The 19,303-nt window shown below is 41.2% G+C and overlaps 3 protein-coding genes across 6 annotated transcripts in view; 2 read left to right on the forward strand and 1 right to left on the reverse strand.

Annotated features, from left to right (window-relative positions):
- LOC124064193 (raftlin-like) overlaps positions 1-2,232 on the reverse strand; it is a 96,420-nt gene extending 94,188 nt beyond the window's left edge. The window contains exon 1 of one of the 2 annotated variants that reach the window (XM_046398423.1): positions 1,593-2,232. The gene's annotated coding sequence lies outside the window, so the exon portion shown is untranslated. The remainder of the gene's footprint in view (positions 1-1,592) is intronic. The other variant, XM_046398422.1, reaches the window with a different exon arrangement.
- A 1,699-nt stretch (positions 2,233-3,931) lies between these two features.
- On the forward strand, positions 3,932-14,392 carry LOC124065453 (cysteine-rich venom protein). 2 transcript variants are annotated; one of them, XM_046400876.1, is made up of 10 exons: positions 3,932-4,028; positions 9,062-9,170; positions 9,516-9,579; positions 10,804-10,807; positions 11,117-11,217; positions 12,053-12,143; positions 12,512-12,654; positions 13,449-13,537; positions 13,654-13,736; positions 13,877-14,392. In XM_046400876.1, the coding sequence occupies exons 3-10, from the start codon at positions 9,520-9,522 to the stop codon at positions 14,011-14,013; spliced, it is 708 nt and encodes a 235-aa protein (XP_046256832.1). In that variant the 5' UTR covers positions 3,932-4,028; positions 9,062-9,170; positions 9,516-9,519; the 3' UTR covers positions 14,014-14,392. The 2 variants fall into 2 exon arrangements, with proteins under 2 accessions (XP_046256832.1, XP_046256830.1); XM_046400874.1 differs by lacking the exon at positions 3,932-4,028 and having other exon boundaries at positions 8,797-9,170.
- A 790-nt stretch (positions 14,393-15,182) lies between these two features.
- The window catches only part of LOC124064283 (inactive phospholipase C-like protein 2), a 32,897-nt gene continuing 28,776 nt past the window's right edge, over positions 15,183-19,303 (forward strand). Inside the window, exons 1-2 of one of the 2 annotated variants that reach the window (XM_046398590.1) lie at positions 15,183-15,309; positions 16,737-17,213. In XM_046398590.1, the coding sequence (XP_046254546.1) occupies positions 16,962-17,213 (252 nt within the window). In that variant the 5' untranslated portion in view covers positions 15,183-15,309; positions 16,737-16,961. Of the gene's footprint in view, positions 15,310-15,369; positions 16,304-16,736; positions 17,214-19,303 lie in introns of those variants that run through there. The other variant, XM_046398589.1, reaches the window with a different exon arrangement.

The raw sequence follows: 19,303 nt of genomic DNA on the forward strand, positions 1-19,303 counted from the left end.
TATCATTAGAGATGATTAAAAGAACATGATTTTCTTTTCTATTTTGAAATTTGGGTGAATTAACCCTTTTAAGGTGATGGTTTCTTCACCTTCTGCCCTGCATAACAATTTGAAGTGACACGGTTGTGAGGCGAAGCCCAAGCCACAATCACTTCCACATTTTCAACAGCCGAGCTTCAGAGCAGCCGTTCTGTGATGCAGCCACATGGGATCTCTGTGAAGTGTGTGTGCTCCTATGTTCATGCACTCATACATATATATGTATGTGTGTGTGTGTGTGTGTGTGTGTGTGTGTGTGGTACCGCATGTGTTCATTGCATGTTACAGTATTCATTACATTTACCCTTTGATATGCACACTTGAAATAGAGCACATGGCTATTTTTTTCTGTGTGTGTGTGTTTGAACAGTCAGTGAGTCTGTAAACCTGCGCTTGTGTTTCTGTGTGTATTTTGTACATCAGGCGTTTAACATCAGTTGTCTTTTTGTTTTATGTGTTGTGTTTCTTTGCCTTTATGTTTGTTGTCTTTGTGTGTGGGGGTGAATGTGTGTATGAGTGTATTTATGGTGCTACATGCCTTTTTAGTGATTTTCTTTGTAATGCTTTTTTTGTGTTTTGTGTGTTTATCCATTTATCTCTTTTGTGTGTGTGTGTGTGTGTGTGCGCGCATGTGTGTGTGAGACAGGCAGACTGAGACAGAGAGAACTCCTGACCCACCGACACTGTAGAGTTAACGCAGCTCGATGCTGCACAGCTCACCAGCTGGAACTAATTAACAGCAGTTCAGTCAGACTGAGCTCTCTCACTCACTTTCTCTCTCTCTCACACACACACACACACACACACTTTTCTCCTCTTGCCCCGGCTTTTCCTCTCTCTCATGCCCTCTTCTTCCTCCTCCCTGACATCCCCCCGCCCTTCCTTCACCTCCTGCCATCGCTCAACTTGTTTTTCCCTTTAAACCTCCTCGTCTTGTACACGCACGCATGCTTGGATGAGCTCATGGAGCAGAGTGCATATTGTCAGCATGTAAACATTCGCTTGTACAGACAGACACGGACATATTGGCACGCATGCTGCACAAAAGGAAAAGCACACGGGGAAAGCGCACTTTTACCCTTCATACGTACAGTACGGCGGCTCACAAATCACACGCTCCCCTTCCCGTCTCCTCTCTGGTGGGAGTGGTGTGATACTGTGCGCCCGGCACATCTTGAAACACTGTCAGGGTTTGGTCAGTGATTGGATCCAGGTAGACATTTTTGGCATTCTGTACCATCCATCACACATGTGACTTCAAAACAACCAGACCTATTGATGTCCATAATGAATGGCCAGAGTGTGTGTGTGTGCATGCTTGTAAGCATGTGAACATGTGAAAATGGGCGCGTGGTCGCAGTGAATTTAGAGCTTCTTTTTGAACACACTGCTCCCAAGCCAAACTTGTGGCTTGCGGCGTCGTCTAATGAACCAACTCTCTGTGGTAAACAGTTGCCACCATGCAGTCCAAGTTAGCTGCGGCTGCCGTCCAGGGAGTACAGTAACACATGTGTTAAGAGGTGCAAACAGAGAGAGAGAGAGAGGAAACTTACCTGTTTCACAATGGCGTTGAAAAGTTCACTCCTTGGATGCGAAGGCAGCAACTGGACCAGAGCTTCCAGCAGACAAACGCATTCTACTTGAAGGGAGACCAGCACAAAGAGAGGATGGAGGACGGGTTCAGATCCTGTCCGGCAAGCTGACTGAGGTTGCTGTGGAGCTGGCTGGCTTCAAAGACACACAATCCAGCAGGCGACAGAGAAACCAGAGGGTCTGTCGGCTCTACGGGCACGACAGCAGCAGCAGCAGCAGCAGCAGCTCCAGCGGTTTGCTTCGTCTTCCCTCCCTCGCCACCTAACAGAGCCGAAACACACTTGTAAGCTTGGTGTGTTTAGGTCATGCTCAAAGTATGCCTGTATACCGATGTTCTGCAAGCTCAGGGAAACCACATCCTGTCACATATTTCCCTCCCTCCTCTTTCTCTCTTTTCAATCTATCTATCTATGTGGTGTTCTGTCTCTCTCTCTCTCTCTCTCTCTCTCTCTGTCCGTCTCTTTTCCTGTGTCTTTCTCTCACTCCCCCGTGATTGTCTGAAGCAACTGAGCGCTCTGACCCAGCGTCTGTTCAGCACAGCCTCTCTGCCTCTCTGCCTGTCTCTCCAGCAGCCGCACCAGTTCCACTCGGCTGACTGAAGAATCCATCTGAGGAGAGGAGGGGGAGAAAGAAGGGGAGGGAGGGGAAGAGGGGGAGAGGGAGGGGGGTGACGGGGAGGGGGCTTCACTGGGAAATACCAGAGTTCAAGAGAGGGAGGAGAGGGAGGAGAGGGAGTAGGGGAAGGGTGGGTGGGTGTTGTTTAGGGAGTGAAGGACTAAAGAAAGATTGGTGGACAGAAATAGTAATCAATAGTTTGTTTGAGAGAGAGAGAGATGGAGAGAATTAGAAAGAAAGAAGTGTGGTGCTGTGCCACATAGTCAATACACACACACACACACACTGCGCTTGCACACTGTCATAAGTGTTTTTGGGAGCTTGTAATAAGTTTGACAAAAAAGGTGCATGCATGATGAGCGTTCACATACAGTGTGTGTGTGTGTATGTGATTCTCAGTACTTCACTTCTGTAGTGGTTATGCATATTTAATACGTGCAGGTCAGGACCCCCTATAGCTCTGTATTTATTATTTAAGACAGTTCATATGAGGGACCACCACTATGTAGAAACACCTTATGATACATAAACTGTGATTTCCACCATGACAACAACAACAACAACAACAACAACAGCACAAACAGCAGCAGCAGAGATCAGAGTGTTCAGAGTATCCTTGCTGGAGGTGAACACACATCTGCATTGCTGCTGACATCAGGGAAGAAGTTTCCATCCCTGTCAGTCTGTTCAATTGACTCTCTGCTTTGTTTGAAATCTATTAATGTCTACAGTAATTCACTGTATCCATCAATGGCTTTTGGTTCGACCAAGGTTGAGTGTATTGTGCTCACTGTGTTCTAAAGAATCTGACGATTCTGATGATGTTTTGATCACTTAATATTTCTCACCATATCAGATTTTAAGGCAACTTTAAGAGGCTACAATAAATACTTTAATTGAAACGATAGATCACATGACTGCATGTTTTGCAAAAGGGGTATGCGGTGATGAGGCTCATCACCCAAATCTGCAGTTGCTCTCAGCTCCATGGAGCGTGCAGCATGTTTCGGCTCATTGTTTGGGTTGTACGTCCCGCAGTTTTACTGCTTTGCCTCACTCTCACTGCTCTCATTGTTTACAGCCACAGCAGGCAGCTGTTTTCGTTGAAAAAAAGCCAGATAAATCCAATGTACGTTACTTGGCAAGCACCAAAGATTGGACAAACAAGTTAGCAACTGGCTAGTGAACATAGTAAAACATTCAGCAGCTAAGGAAGCATTTGTTTTCCTCAGGACTAAGGTGGAGAATATGAACAGGAGATTGAATACTGCACTTACATTCATCAGCTGGCCAGAAACTCAACAAAATGCATGATAATGTTGCTCCATACCTGCTGAATGTGTACTGAAAACAAATCAACTTCAAAGCTGATCATACAGCCATCGCAGGGGAAACGGATGCAACCCAAAGCACGATGAAGATCGAGAGCACATGTGAGACACTGACCCTTGTGCTGGGAAAGAGGCTGAAGGCGAGGACTGAAGTGTTGGACTGGATCCTGCTGGGTTCACCAGCAGCTCGCTGATCTCTTCAGTGGACATGAAGAGAATGAAACGCAACTAATGAAAGAAAAGGGAAACTCATTTGGATTATTATTTTTAAAAAAAACAGTCTTCATTCTCTCTTTGTGGCCAACATGTTTGTTTTAAAAAAAGAAAGTGTTACTACCCTCAATAAAAACAAAACATGAGACATAAGTGGTGTGGGATCATGGGAGTTGTTGACAAACCACCACTGCCGATGAAAAGCTCGTGAGTCAGGCAGAAACCTTCGAGGATGAGGTAATGGTTTAACGTTTTGTTTCCAAGTTACGTTTAGATGGATCTGAATTTCTCACATAAGTTCTAGCGAATGAAATGCAGAGTTACTCTGACTGAATATCTCTGGGTTTGAACATTGTTAGAAACACTTGGGATAAAGGAAGTACACAACTCAGTAAAATATGTAACAAAGGTCAAGGAAGTGCCATATATTAAATCTTCAGCTGAATGAAGTTTGAGTTTCCACTTCAGCACTGACTGCTGCAGCTTCTTTTCAGACATAATTATTGACAAGGACGATAAAGAAACGGGTTTTTTTGTGTTGCTGAAATCCATTTGGTTCTAATCCAAGGCGATATGGCCGGGTCACTGATTCAGAATGAGAGTTGAATCAGGATATTTGACAGGGGAGACTATTTAAAAGGCCTTACCATCTGTTTGTCAAGGATGTTGAGGAAAAGTGTTGTTCGCACAGCAGTGCACAGCTGGTATTCAGAAAACATTAGGATATCTTTTAGCCATGAAAGCAACATCTGTCCGTCTGTCTGTAAGTTTGGCCCTGTCTGACATATCTCAACAACTGCCGGATGGATTACCATGAAGTTTGGTACAGCTGTTTGTGATCCTCAGTATATGAATAAGCAGTTTGCTGATCCCACAAAATTTCACCTAGCACATTCATTTGGCCAACATTTTCATTTGAATGATATTTTGCCGTATGACCAAAACTAACGACATTCATATCAGCCTCAGCTGTTCTGTGTTTATTGCTAATTAGGATGCTGTAAGGCTAAGATGCTAAGATGAAGAACATGCTATGTGTTATACCTGCTAAACAATAAGCATGTTGCCACTGCCACTGTGAGCATGTTAGCATTTGGCTTGTAACACTGAGCCAACGGTACAACCTGACAGCGTGGAAAGCATGGCTGCAGACTCTACAGTATAATTAATCAGTTACTGCATCTGCATCATAAACTGTCAAAAATGTACTCACCGACAAGCTGAGAAGAAAACACACCCGAATTACAAGAAAGACAAAGAGTGACTTGCTTTTTGATGACCTGCTGTAATTAGAGGTGAAGAGCTCGGCATGCTGACTTACCAGCCTTAAACAATGTCATTGTGGCATTGGGCTCTTCTCAAAGTCATTTTAGCCTAATAGGGGATTCACTCACATATTTGCCAGGGTTGTAGACGCCTTTTCAAGAGGAGTCCTCACTGTGTTGTTCAGATGTTGCTTCGAGAATCTAACTCCGGGCCCAGAATTAATGATTCCTCTCTTTAAAAGATGGAGATTTCCTGCCTCTGTTTGCAGTCATACCAAGAGCCCCATTAAACGTTAATCAGCCCTCCTGAAAGCACAAGAAGAAACTGCCAACACTGATCACGGCAACATGCGGCTGATTTTGGAAGGGAATTTTTCAGCGTCAGACCTCCTTCCATGAAAAGGTTGAGTGCAGGAACGGAAAAGGGTCATTCTGGCAAACCATGTCTTTGAAACACCCATGGAGAGACCTGAGGTTGGAATTAAAGAACAAAAGGAAGTGAACTTGTTCACATTGGGTGGATGCATGACTGGTTTTCCAGCCCTTTAAAGTGAATGGAATCCAACAGATGCCAAAGTGCTGCAGCCATCCTGACTGGCGCTGGGGCTTGAATGACCATAATGACCACCCAAAGTGTAATTGCCAACTTGCTTTAACTTTGTATACCAGTCCATGTGGTAAGACAACATTTACATGATGTCATCTTCAAATCTTTTACTTCAATAGGTTTATTGTTTAGGCACAAATTACATGTGTTTAACCTTCTGTAACTTGGTGGAAACTTGACCTTACTGCTAAAACCACATAGGACATGCCGAATGTCGCCAATATTTTCCCACTGGAGAGCTATGGGACAACTGAAATGGGACAAATAATGTCAGACGAGTTATAAAGATGAGCAGCCAAGCATAGTGTTTGTGCAACCCGGTGTTTGGGGGGCATCAGACTTACATGAGTGACCAAGGACTCAGACAGACAGCTGATTGGATGGCTGTGTGAATGGAACAAAACAAATCACTGAGTGAACCTAAATGAGGCTCCTCATTCGGCTGTATAATAATAACAATGTTCAATCACAGGGCCTATGATATTCAAGGTTTCTGTTCTGTCATTGGACCTCAGCTGCTTCCACAGATGTGACAGTGCCCCCTAGTGTTTAGTGTTCATTGTGGTTTTGATTTTATTTTAAGTTTGTTTTCATGTGCTTTTTGTTCTGTGTATGTGTTGTACACATCAATCAGTATTTGAAAATGAGGCATAATGGCATCACTTACCAGTGTATGTTATCTCTTGCACACAGATCGACATTTGTTTAACACTACACTAATGTATTCACACAAACATATAAGCATTAACACCTGCAGAAAGGCCACACTGACACGAGTGAGAGAGTGAACGTTGCTGCTCAGCCGCCAGCCAGCACTGACAAGAAGATGCAGATGTGTCTTTTTTGTTTATTGGCCTCACGAGTGCAGGCTGACAATTATTACTCTACATCACTAACATTAGTCAAATGTCTTGTGTCAAATGTTTCAGAGTTTGTATACATAGTATTTGTTTTCATAATTATCATAAAAACATAGCACTATAAAAGCTACTAGTAATTTTTAAGTTGGAAAATGTATCAGTACACATTTATTGGTTATCTGCTTTTCATAGTTCCTGTCAGCTGTATGAGCCCTAAGGCAGTGTTCATCTCTTCAGCTGTGATTTTCTTTTTCCAATGATTAAAATACCTGAATTAAGTGACACGAGTGAAGAAGAAAAGATTTCCAACAAAAGGACCTAACTCACATAATTTCCACCAAACCATGCTGCATTAGGCTGTCAGTTTTGTGCCCAGACGCCCGCCTGTAGCTGCCCTCAGGACTGCAGTATTCTGTTCTTTCAGGGCTACTATTACTTTAAATGGTGTGTCTTCATACTCACGTATAATCCTAAGAGTTTTTGTTCCATGAAAACTATCTGAATGTATACAAAGCCATTAGTACAAAAAGCACTACACCCATGATATCCATCATCACAGAGACCATTCATCACTGTTGACCGTGGAGAGCAAACTGACTTCAGTTTGCATAGTGTACAGTTTATACAGAGCGAAGTTCACACATGTTTTAGTTTTACCAGATTTCTTGTGAATTAATTTACGCTTAAACTTCTAACTTCCAGCCATGCAAGGGTCATGATTTTGGTGGCAACATCTGTCAGTCTGTTGGTTGGTTAGTTTACCACTTTGATCCAGATTGAAATATCTTAACAATTATTGGATGGATTGCTGTGTAATTACGTAGATTAAATCATGACTACCACCACATCAGTGTTTTCAATTATCCATTGAAATACCTCTACATATAATGAAATGAAACAATCTCTTAACTCTAGCACCACCATCAGGCCAAAATTTAAGTCTCTTCTGACAAAATATGTGCGAACCTAATGACAGTACCACCAGCCTCAGTTGTACTTTGTGTTTAGTACCAATTAACAAAACTTAGCAGGCAAAAGCTAAATTGAGATGCTAAACATCTAAAGACCACCACGTAAGCATTGTCCCTGTGAGCTTTTCTTTTTGACAAAATCTGAACAATTCCTTCTTTACTGTAAGAAGCATTAATTCAGGTAGTCATAATCATCACTGATGACATTTCTATTCATTAGTGTCAGAAAATAAGACTCATGATTCCAAGAACAAGCCATAAAGAAAGCTGAAGTAGAACTTTGACCAGTGAGACCATTTGACTCAAACTACCCATTGTACTGTGTAACAAATGTAAAGAGCTGATAGCAGCATAAAACTTATTGTTCATTAAGACACATAATCAAGAATCAACAGAGAGGAAAGAGTTATGTTCTGAGCGTGCAATGTCGTGCCAATGGTAACATTCAGTTTTGTTCATGTGTCGTTTCTTATCGTATCAACAATCCAAGTATTTTCTTTATTTTACAGAGTTAATCAGGTCTTGTGTTTCATGAAGATATTAAGATAAGATAAGATGAACTTTATTGATCCCACAGTGGGGAAATTCACTTGTCGTGGCAGCTCACAAGAACAGAAAAAAAGTGCAAAAAGTGTGCAAAAACAATTACAAAAAATATAGAGGTAAAATAAGTGAACAATTTACAAAGTACAGTTAACAAACAAACTAAAATGAAAAAACAAATATTGGTACTGCGTGCTAACTTTGTCTCTCTGCCACTTGTTGAAGTAATTTACAGAATAGGTTTATTAGAGCTTTTTTGCTGAAAACAGCTCAATGCTCAGGCTGGAGATGAGTAAACAAATCAATGTGCGAAAGACACAAAAATGTGTCATAGAGCAAAGGGAATTTCTCTTGGGTTTACAGTCATTTGATCTATTATTCACATAAAGACATTGATTAGTTATCAAAAAAGTTATCAAAAATCTGATGTATTTTTAAAATAGCCTTCCCACAGCTAGCAACAAGTCCCAAATGTCATTTATACGTTTAACATGTCCTCTCATATTTCACCAGAGCTTGTGCTGCTGTTTTTAAAGACAATCTTTGTGCGTTGTTCTGTGTTTGTCAAATATAAGAAAACACAGATCTACTACACTGACTGTCCATAATGATAAAACAAAAAAAAACCACACACGCACAAAATAAAGGGAAAAAAAATGTACAAAACATTTTCCTATATGTTGGTCAGAATCGCCTTTCTAACATGCTGCCAAAGCAAACAATGGGTGGGTCTTCAGCCCACATGAGCTGTATTACTTTAATCCATTTACATACAGGACCATACGGATCTATCTTGTAATCTACCAATAGTCCTTTTCTTTTATTTACTTTGACCTCAGCTGCCTTTCTAATTCTATGCTGTGTAAATTTTAGCCAACACATCAAGAAGTCTCTACACCCTCGGGCTTGACAATTCCTTATTTACTCTGTGTCAGTGGGGCTATTCTGTGCGGCGTGATAGACTCGTTTTTGTCCAGTATCCATTGTGTTAAGCTCTGGATACTGCTGCATCATTGGCAGCCAGAGGGGGAATGAGCTACTTCTAAGACTGCAGTGAGAGACCGAGCTCGGACTATAAAAGGAGGGAGACCAAAGCGCCAGTTCACCTCCACCTCCAGAAGACGCAGGAGCAGGTACGCCACCCGGTTCACAGGTTTTCATAAACATATTGTGCATTCTTTAAAATATATTGTGATGATACTAATACAATATGACAAAAAATATCCAACGCTCATGAGGGGAAACTTGATCAGCATGTTTATGTAAATGTTATTTTCATTTTATATATGAAATACATGTGTTATATATATTATATATATATGTTTGTTTGTTTTAATTTTTAAAAATTGATAATCACTGCAAAAAAGAAAAATACTAATAAAATTATGCTAGCAGTAAGATATTGATATATTTGATATATCAAAAACACTCACTAATTTACTTTGTTTTTATCTTGATGCATCTTTGTTTTTGTCCAGGAAAATGTTTGCACGGTTCATCTTCGTCCTGACACTGCATCAGGTGCAGTCTGCCTGTGTCCTGGTGAGCAGAAGTGTAACAAGCTTTTGAATGTTGAAATACAATATATTATGCATTAAGTGTTTTCTGTAGGCTTGAATTATGGTCATTTTGTCCACATAACGCACAGCAAACATAAAACTCCCCATAGCAAAGTAATGCAAACCAATGTGTACAGTTTGTGGGACTGTAAGCACACATCTCTATGAATGAATGAATGAATGATGTCCTTTTCCAGAACTGACTGGTCTTTAGACGGTGCTTTTATATGCACTGACAATGGCCTTGACTGATTCATACTGCAGGCTTCTGGACAAAGATATACTGTATAGACAAAAGTATTGGGATGGGGCTCTTCAGGGTTTGGGCTCGACCCCTGACCTCCAGTGAAGGGAAATCTTAATGCTTCAGCATACCAAGACATTTTGGACAATGCTATGCTTCCAACTTTTGGGGCAACAGTTTGTTGAAGGCCCTTTTCTATTCCAGCATGACTGTGCCCCAGTGCACAAAGCAAAGCTCCATAAAGACATGGTTGGATGAGTTTGGTGTGGAAGAACTTGACTGGCCCACACAGAGCCCTGACCTCAACCCCATCCAACACCTTTGGGATGAACTGGAACGGAGATTGTGAGCCAGGCCTTTTGGTCCAACATCAGTGTGTGACCTCACAAATGCTCTACTGCATGAATGGGCACAAATTCCCACAGAAACACTCCAACATGCTGTGGAAAGCCTTCACAGAAGAGTGGAAGCTGTTAGAGCTGCTGAGCTGTCTGTGTGTTTAGAGTGCGGCGTCATGTTGGTGTAATGTCAGGTGTCCCAATACTTTTGTCTATATAGTGTAGTGACTCAGAGATGATTCATTGATTGACAGCTATTATTTTTTGAAGGAAAGTCCTGCATAACATACCTTTAAGTTTCAAGTAAAACAAAATTTTATCTACAAATTTCAATGCTCTTAATGGAATGCATCTGAGTTGATGTGCAAGAAAGTATTTGAGTATTTTTTTTTTTGCTCACCTGATAAACTTAGATTTTCTCTCCTTTTATTTACCTTGTAAATTGTTAATTTATTTCACCTCTATATTTTTTTGTAACTGTTTATGCACACTTTTTGCACTCTTCTTGTGTTCTTGTGAGCTGCCACAACAAGTGAATTTCCCCACTGCGGGATCAATAAAGTTCATCTTATCTTATCTTATCTTTTCATATGTACTTTTTCTGCGTGTGATGGTGTGACCACAGCAAGGTAAGCACAATGTTTTGTGTGTTAGTCCTATTTAACTTTACAGAGGAATTTTATTTTCCAACATCAGCTCTCAGACAATGCCAATAAGTCACCCAATAAGATTATGGGATTTGGCACAATCCTTTCTATATGTTCTTTCCTTGCATGAAGCCATTTCAGTGTAATTAAACCAGGATATGCCTTGTGAGGCATACCGTGGATATTAAGCCAGCAGAGTAAATATCACTCTTCATTAAGTCTTTAATCTGTTGTTTACCTATTGGTTTTAAGTGTTTGTGTATGGCTTTGTGTGTCTGTGTGCATGTGCAGACATTTGCACAGAAAGCCCAGCAGTTCAGGCTGAGATCGTTGCCCAGCACAATGCCTTCAGGAGAGCCGTTCAGCCTACTGCTTCTGACATGCTGATAATGGTCAGTCCTGCTTTATACTCGCACAATAAAAGCAGCACACGTAATATTTGCTAACAATTCTGAGCATTTGTTTTCCCTCACTTGTGGGAAGGACAAAACCACTAAAGCGGGTGAGGTCTACAGCAGGGCCCCTTGAAAATGATAAAAGTCATAAGCCGCTTTGGTAAAATCAGGGCTGTACAATCTGATTATTAAGAGCTGACTCATCCTTAACTGTTATGATGCAGTGAACAAAGTTGTCCAAACCCATAAACTGCATGGATAAATAACTGCATTGTTTTTTGTATACATGCCCTCTGTAATGTGAAAATACATTCTAACTCCTGTAGGTCTGTCTGAAATCAATATAATCGCTCCGAAATGGCAGTTTAATGTTAATTATACTTGAGAAATGTGACTGAAGTCAACATTTTCTATTGGTTTCAATGTAGGGCACCAAGCCCAACCACTACAAATCCACTGTACACAGTTGAAAATCTGTCTGTCAACAGAAGGATAAGCATGATTTATTTCCCTTCCAAAAGAGTTGGATGCCTGGAAGTGTAAGGTTCCTGTGCAAAAGTAAAAAGAAAAAGCTCATGTTTATGTTGGAATTCAGTTTTACTTTTGGGCTGTATGAAAAGAACACGAGAGGTCTGAAAGGGGAAGGCCCCTTCAATCACAACCTTTTCACATTTCGAGGGTTAGAAAAGACTTGAAAATTTTCAGCAGTCTTTCATATCACACAGATCCACTTTTCAAAACCAATATGTGGTGAGAGAATGACTCTTTTTCTACATTGTGAATGTCAGTTTGAAATGAAACTCTTGACTTTCTTTTCTTTTATTTCTTACAGAAATATGATGAGGCGGTAGCAGTCAGTGCTCAAGCCTGGGTTGACAAATGTATTCTGGCTCATGGAGCACCCAGCACCCGCATGCTCAATGGTGCAGTACATTTCTTCTTGTTTTATTTCTCTCACTCTTTTGTTTCTCTTTCACCTTGCTCCACATATGCCAGTGCCTCAAATAAAACCTGAGAAATGTAAAGTCAGCGCAAAGGTTCTCTGTGAAACGAATGACCTCGTGATTGATGGGCAGAGTCACAGCGCACATTTTCTTATCTCCAGTTGTAACACCTTCTTTTAATAACAAATCACAAAGAGTAGGACGTGTTATCATTAAGGAGATTATCATCAATAGGCCCTTTAATAAACTGTTTCATCTTAATAACTTGACTGGGACATGAAAATAAAACTGTGTACTTGCAGATACCCAATAATCAGTTCTGCCATGTGTTTGTCACCATTGAGCAGGATATGAGTTAGGTGAGAATCTGTTCTATTCATCCTCACCTTTCTCATGGACGACCGTCATCAACACCTGGCACAGCGAGGTGTCTCGCTACTTGTTCCCCAATGGCTCCACCAATGGTCAACCAGTTGGTCACTACACACAGGTAACATTGCTGGAATAACAAATAATGAGTCCAGAAAGATAAGTGTACATTGCAATAGCAGAAGTAACAACAGGTCACAGTAATGTTGCTGCTTATTTATTGGATGGCTTGCTGTTTTGGTTCACCCTCACTGACCTCACAGCAAAGTAGAGCATTTGGCAGCTAAAGAGCCAGACATTTCTGTCAGGGGTAAGTGAAGACCAAAACCATACCTTTAAGGAGGTGAATGCTGCTCTTAATGAGATGACCACAAACATGACTTAAAATGAATGCTGGTCTGTATGTGCTGGATGTGAAAATAAGAAAGTGTTTGCTAACAAGTTTGACATACCAGCTTAATTTGTCTGTGTTTACCAAAGAAATCAGTAACTGCATGTTGATTCAATGTCCACTGGATTAAGAACAAATATTCCCTCTGAACTTCACCAGAGCTCTCTAAAATTATTGTAGCTTTGAGTAGGTGTATGACCAAAGAGCCCTTTGTGTTCCTAAATATTCATTTTATGGTGAATTGTCTGTACAAAATGAACGTCACCAATGCTGTTGTCACCAAAGGATTCTTATCTATTCAAAACACATTGGAGAGATAGCAAAATGGTAGTTTTCAAAGGGCAACGATTTTAACACCACAAATATTTGTTGCTTTTAAGAAGATGACAATAATTAGAAATTTAAAAAAGAAAACAAATATGAATGAGTCATGACAGTGATTGAACAATCAACATGCGTAACCATTTAGCAGTTCCCAAACGAAAGTGGCACTAAAACCAGCCACTTTTTGTTTTTGTCGTCAGGTGGTGTGGAACAGCTCCTACAGAGTCGGCTGTGGCGTGGCAAAGTGTCCTAACAACATCTATTTCTATGGCTGCCACTATTATCGAGCGTATGCGACCCTCTTTTACCCTCCGTGACTTTGCTTTACACAGTTGCTCTGAGCGTTTATGTCTGAGTCAAGTTAATTTTGGCAGAAGAATGACAACTGTCTGATTTGTTTAACAGAGGAAACTTCAAGGGTTGGCGACCTTACACAGCTGGACCCCCGTGTGGTTCCTGTCCCAATGACTGTGAAGACAAACTCTGCAGTAAGTAACAGGCACTATGACTAATATACACCATGACTTATTTGTATGGCAGCCATGATGCACATACAATGAATATTGCCAACTGAGGCGAAAAGACAACAGGCTAACGTCTTCACTGTTTGGTCTGTTCTTCATTTCAGCCAACCCCTGTCCTTTCATCAACGAATTCCTCAACTGTCCAACACTGAAAACAATATTTGGATGCAGCAACAAGCTGGTGTACGCCTGGTGTCCTGCTTCATGCAAATGCACCAATGAAATCATTCCAATAGCCTAAGGATAAGCTCTTGAATGTGCAAGCTGACTTAAACTGTACATAATATTTACATTTTTGCTAGTTCTCTGTCTGTAAAGTAAGCTGCTGTAACTGCGCTGTATTTCTTGTAAGTTTATTAAGATATCCATGACAGAAGCAAAGCATGTGTGTCTGGAAAAATCACGTTTATTCTTGATTGCTGTAAGCTAAATGTTTGTTTTAACAGTGTTTTAAAATACTGATTTCAAGTAAAAATCCCTTGTGATTCTTTACCAGGGTTGCAGGTTGTCATATATTATCTCACATTCGGCATGATGAATCGCAGAAATGTGTCAGGACAAGCAAGAAGTACAGGTTTACTGTTAAACCACTGAAGCCTAAGAGAATATAAACCATACAATAAGACCTACATTAAAAAGCAAGTTAACAGCACAGAGAGCAGAATAGGTATGTGTCTGAAAAATATTTTTTGCTCCAGAATTACTGGATAACTTAATCACTTCAGACCTCTAAATTCAAATAGGTCTACAGCTAAAGAACAAAACAAAATCATGCTTTGGTTAAAGCTTTTCACAACCAGGAGACATAGAACTGTAGGCATGACTTGTTTTAAGGGGTCAAAGACACTGCTACCTTTTGTATTAGAATTTGGCAAAACAAAAAAATAAACTTTTACTTGCAGTGATTTGTCGGAGGAAGACTAGGACGACAACAAAATTTGCACTGCAAGAGAATGTATCAATGAAATCAATAACCCTCTTATGCCAGCAGATGGCTCTGTTGCACAACTCACCGTGCTGTTGTACCCCACACTATGCAGTTAGTGTGTTTTCATCTGAACCAGTGGCCTATGAATAAAATGCATTAAATGGTGCAGAACAATGTCATGCCTCATCACTTGCTGTCTCTCTTGTGTAGGAGGCTTTAGGACGAGGCCGTGTGAACTACATGTAGATATACTGCATGTTCTCTCATGAGAGACTAAGACTTCAAAGCTCTGGGTCATCTCTACCAACTGATGATTTGTGATGATTCTGTTTGGCTGCTCAGGTTACTGTGCCGGTTTTTAAAAAATGACGCACATTCAGTGAAGGCTGTTATTTCACCATCCATCGTCTCCATGCACAGGCCCATAAAGAGGAAGATATGACACACACAATGTGAGTCTAAACAGAAAAATAACAGTCATGTGAGCTTCTCGGGGAGGTAACGGCAGTCCTTCAGAGATGTCACATCACCTCTGAATACAGTTAAAGTCAACAGCAGCAAGATTAATTATGAATGTTCTACAGACGCACTACAGAGCTAAGAGAAAAGGTAGAATAAATACCTTTAATGGCCTGCATGTGTTGATTTGAAACTACTATTAATGCCCAGACTTACAAACCAAGTAAAGGCTTTAGTGGAACTTTCTCTGCATGAAGAGTGCTTTAAGCTGTTTTGTATGAATTTTCTTTTTGACTTTTGTGTTGTACGATTTTGTCACTGCTCAAAGTTTGGGGTATTTTAAAGACCCACCTGGGGACACACACTGCAAACTTCATCAGGAAATGCTGTGGAATGGTGCTGTATGCTGTACCAAACTTGTCCTTAAATAATGAAAAACATAGTGTACTGGGGGGAAAAACCATCAGAAACTCAGGTGACTACTGAAAGACAAAGGCGGTTTGGACATCATGTCTTTATGTGGTGTCCAGGAAAAACATCTTCCATATGCTCAGTAAGACACAGGCATTTGAAATATGACCTGAAAGGTAACTCTGTGTGGTATGCGGGTTGATGTGTTGTGTTGAAGGGCAGAGAGGCGTTTCTTTGCCTATTGGTGGAAAAAACAAAAATAATAATTAGGTTTGACTGACAAGACAGCCTGTTTTGCCTGTCGCGCGTTCACGACACGCACGCAACTTCGTACCGTGGAAACGACTTGGCTGAATGACGGCGTACCGAGAAGTACTGAGGCACGAGACACCTAACGGCAAATCACAGTGTTTTGTTTTGTAATTCAACGGGAAAAAAACAACAGTGACTTTCGAAAGTGACCGTTGGTGAAGAGAAGGTCTTCCTTCGTTCGCCAGCCAGACTAGCAACGCGGCTTGTGTGGACTTTGTGTCGGCTGTGAAAACTAACTTCCCTCGGCTAGCTAGCGAGCGCGGTTAGCTAGCTTGCTAACTCAGCTCAGCAGCACGGGAGCACAGACGGCAGTCTGGCTGCTCTGCTCCAGTAACAACTTCATAGGAAGACCGTCCTTCTGTTGGAGAAACAAGGCAGTTCCGACGGCAAGCACATAAAGCCACCGTGCATCCCAGACAAGGTAATCAGGAGTTTTGTGGGCGACTTGAATGAACCAACATGCTTAACGTGCTTTTAATGTGATTTAACTTAACGTTAATCGACCACTGCCTAGACGAAGGGGGTGGGTTGTGAATCCAGTAAAGTGCAGCATATTGGGGTGATCCTTGAGATGAATGCGGTAAAAATGTGCTAAAAACGGCGAACTTGTTCAAAAATAAATAAAACAAAGCCCGTACATACAGCGACAGAGAAGCACGTCATACCGTATGGACGTTGACAACCTTCACTTAATCTAAGTTAACATCCGCTTTCAGTACAAACGAAATGTGAATACTGATTGCTTCAGATTCATACCTTCTTCTGTACCACGCTAAATAGCTACCATTAACATAAGCGCTGTTACTAATGTCATGTTGCCTGTTCATGCTAATCTCCGTGGTTTCTCTTTACAGAGCACAATGCACGGAGCGAACCCCTCCGTCTGTAGGAACCTGCCAGATATGTGGACCGAGAGATGATATGGCAGAATTGCGTGCAAATGTTACAACGAGGCAATAGGCCAGGCAGGAAATTGGAGTGCAGCTGAAACAGAAGGCTTTGCTACCCAGCAGCTTGCCAGCTTGTGTGTTTGTGTGTGTGTGTGTGTATGTGTTTGTGTGTGTGTGCTCCAAGTGCCTATGGCGGAGTTTGGGGAGGACGGCAGGCTGCCTCCATTGAATCTTGGGGATACGACCGTGCCCAGCGACGAGGCAGCTGGCAAGACGCATTGCGAAGTGTCGGTCTTGAATGGAGACTGTGGGATATCAGAAAATATGGTCGGCTCGGGAGTCCTCGTCGCACCTGGCAGCCAAGCCGGGGTGGAAACCGCCAACACCTCTGTCGGATTGGATGCCAAATCTGAAATACCACGCAGGAGCAGCATTATCAAGGTAAACACTGCAATTAAAGTCTGTGTTATGTCGTTCAGTCTGAGCCAGCCTGCACATCTACACTGAACGTAGAGTGGAGGAAGTTCCATTGCAACCTCCTGCTCTAATTTAATTAGTCTCTTCTGTATAGATCTTTTGCCTGCTTCTCGTGAACCTTGTCTGTCAGTGGAATAGGTGGTTTTCAGAACGCAGGCCAGTAATGGGATCATCATAAGCACATCCTGTACTTTGTCTGAATATGTTGCATAGGAATTTGTATAGCCGATCTACTCCTTGATCTTGAATGTCAGTATTCTCGATATATCTGTATGCCTGAAGAGACAGGATAAGATAAGGTGATCTTAATTGTTCTCAGTAAGGGCACACAGAGTGTTTTATCAGTGGAGATGTAGAGAAAAAAAGCAGCTAAATATCTTGTGACAGAAAAACAGTGTAGTATCTCTTCTGTGGCTGAAGGTACTACGCTTGCAATACTATAAAGAAAGGAGTTAAAGCAAATGTGTTTTTCAAAATCACAAAAGACAGAATGCACATGGATAAAAGTTTATTGATTATAAATGTGATATTTTTGACAAGAACAGGAAGGACAGCAAATACTTTAAATATAATATTGCACTTGAGTAAGAATGAGGTCAGTATTCCATAAAGTCGATAGCAGTATGCAGCTGAATGATAGTAATCACAATTACTGGTAATAAAATCCCAATCAGGGCTACTGACTGGTTTGCATGTTGACCTCACATATGTGCACATGGCTCTGTCACAGTAGCTACTTCAGCCGGATGATATATTGTCACAGAAATAATATACAGTAGTGTACAGCAATGTACAGCAGTGAGTAAAACGATAAAATATCTCATATTGCTGGAAAACAAAGATGGATAATCAGAGGAAATCCCTGTGCAAGACACTCAAGTCTTAACCCGGTCCAGGTGCTGATCCTGGATGCTCTCATGACAATATGCTGAAATGTGTACATGTACATGTTGCTGTGAGGTATGCAAATGACAACCATACCTTTAAACAAATTACTGTGATTCTTTAAAGCTTTGCACTTTAGCATACTCATGGACATTGGAAGTATTGCTTAAGGGGTACCAAGTGTAGTAACACTTCCTCAAATTGCAGTGGACTGTGTGTACTGTATGTTGAAAGCCTCTGAGACACTGCCTGTAGCTAATGTCACCAACCCTGTAATGTAAGTTATGCCTTTGCTGCTGTAGCTGTCATAATGTCAGCCACAAAATTGTAAAGGAACAAGTTTGAAAACACTTAAGGGAGTTACTTGGCTAAACCGAACAAAGAATTCAACATGCTTTACATGCTACATTTTTCTTCAAATTAACAGGACGTAACCATGGGATAGACCCAAAATGGATCCTGAAAGAGACGTCAGAAATGTATGCATCCAATTTATATGTTGTTTTCCTTTAACTTTTAGGAGGTCAGTAAATTAGTAGTCAGACTCAGAGATTTCATTCTCTCTGGGGCAAGCTGGATTTAAAATGCATGAGCTGGTGTAAGGATTTTGTTGAGAAGCACTTTTCAAATGGCAAAGTCTGATGTGTCTGAGTGAATTTGGTAGCTTAATCGTTTATTACCACGTGCACAATCAATATTTCTCTGCATTTGGGTACTTTTCTCTGGGAGTGGACAGGGTTCAGCTGCTCACCTTTTTTGGCTGGCAGATTTTACAGGCCATGCATTCTTGGCACACTGTGGGTGTTGAACTTTGACGTGCCCTCTGCCTGAAGATTAATGGGGGTAATATTGACATTTCTGCCTTGTAAAGTTCCAAGTTATCTCTCACCCCACAAGGACGTGTCTGACTTCCCAGACCATTTGAGTGCAATTTATTACAGTGGGATGCCTGCCCCTGTGATCTATAGGTGCTGTCAAAACAGGAGGAAGCTCGTTTGAATAAGAGAAACGTCAAGTTTGTTGACTGCGTTGTGAAGACCGTCTAGACTCAACTCAAAACTCAGGTTTCAGTATCTTCTTTAACACTTTCTTGTCATGATTAATGTCCCTGTACAATTCAGTGAACTGCCCCACAGTTTTATATACGTAGGTGCAGTGTCAGGGTCTGC

Source organism: Scatophagus argus, chromosome 9 (genome assembly GCF_020382885.2).
Source record: "Scatophagus argus isolate fScaArg1 chromosome 9, fScaArg1.pri, whole genome shotgun sequence".
NCBI lineage: Eukaryota > Metazoa > Chordata > Actinopteri > Scatophagidae > Scatophagus > Scatophagus argus.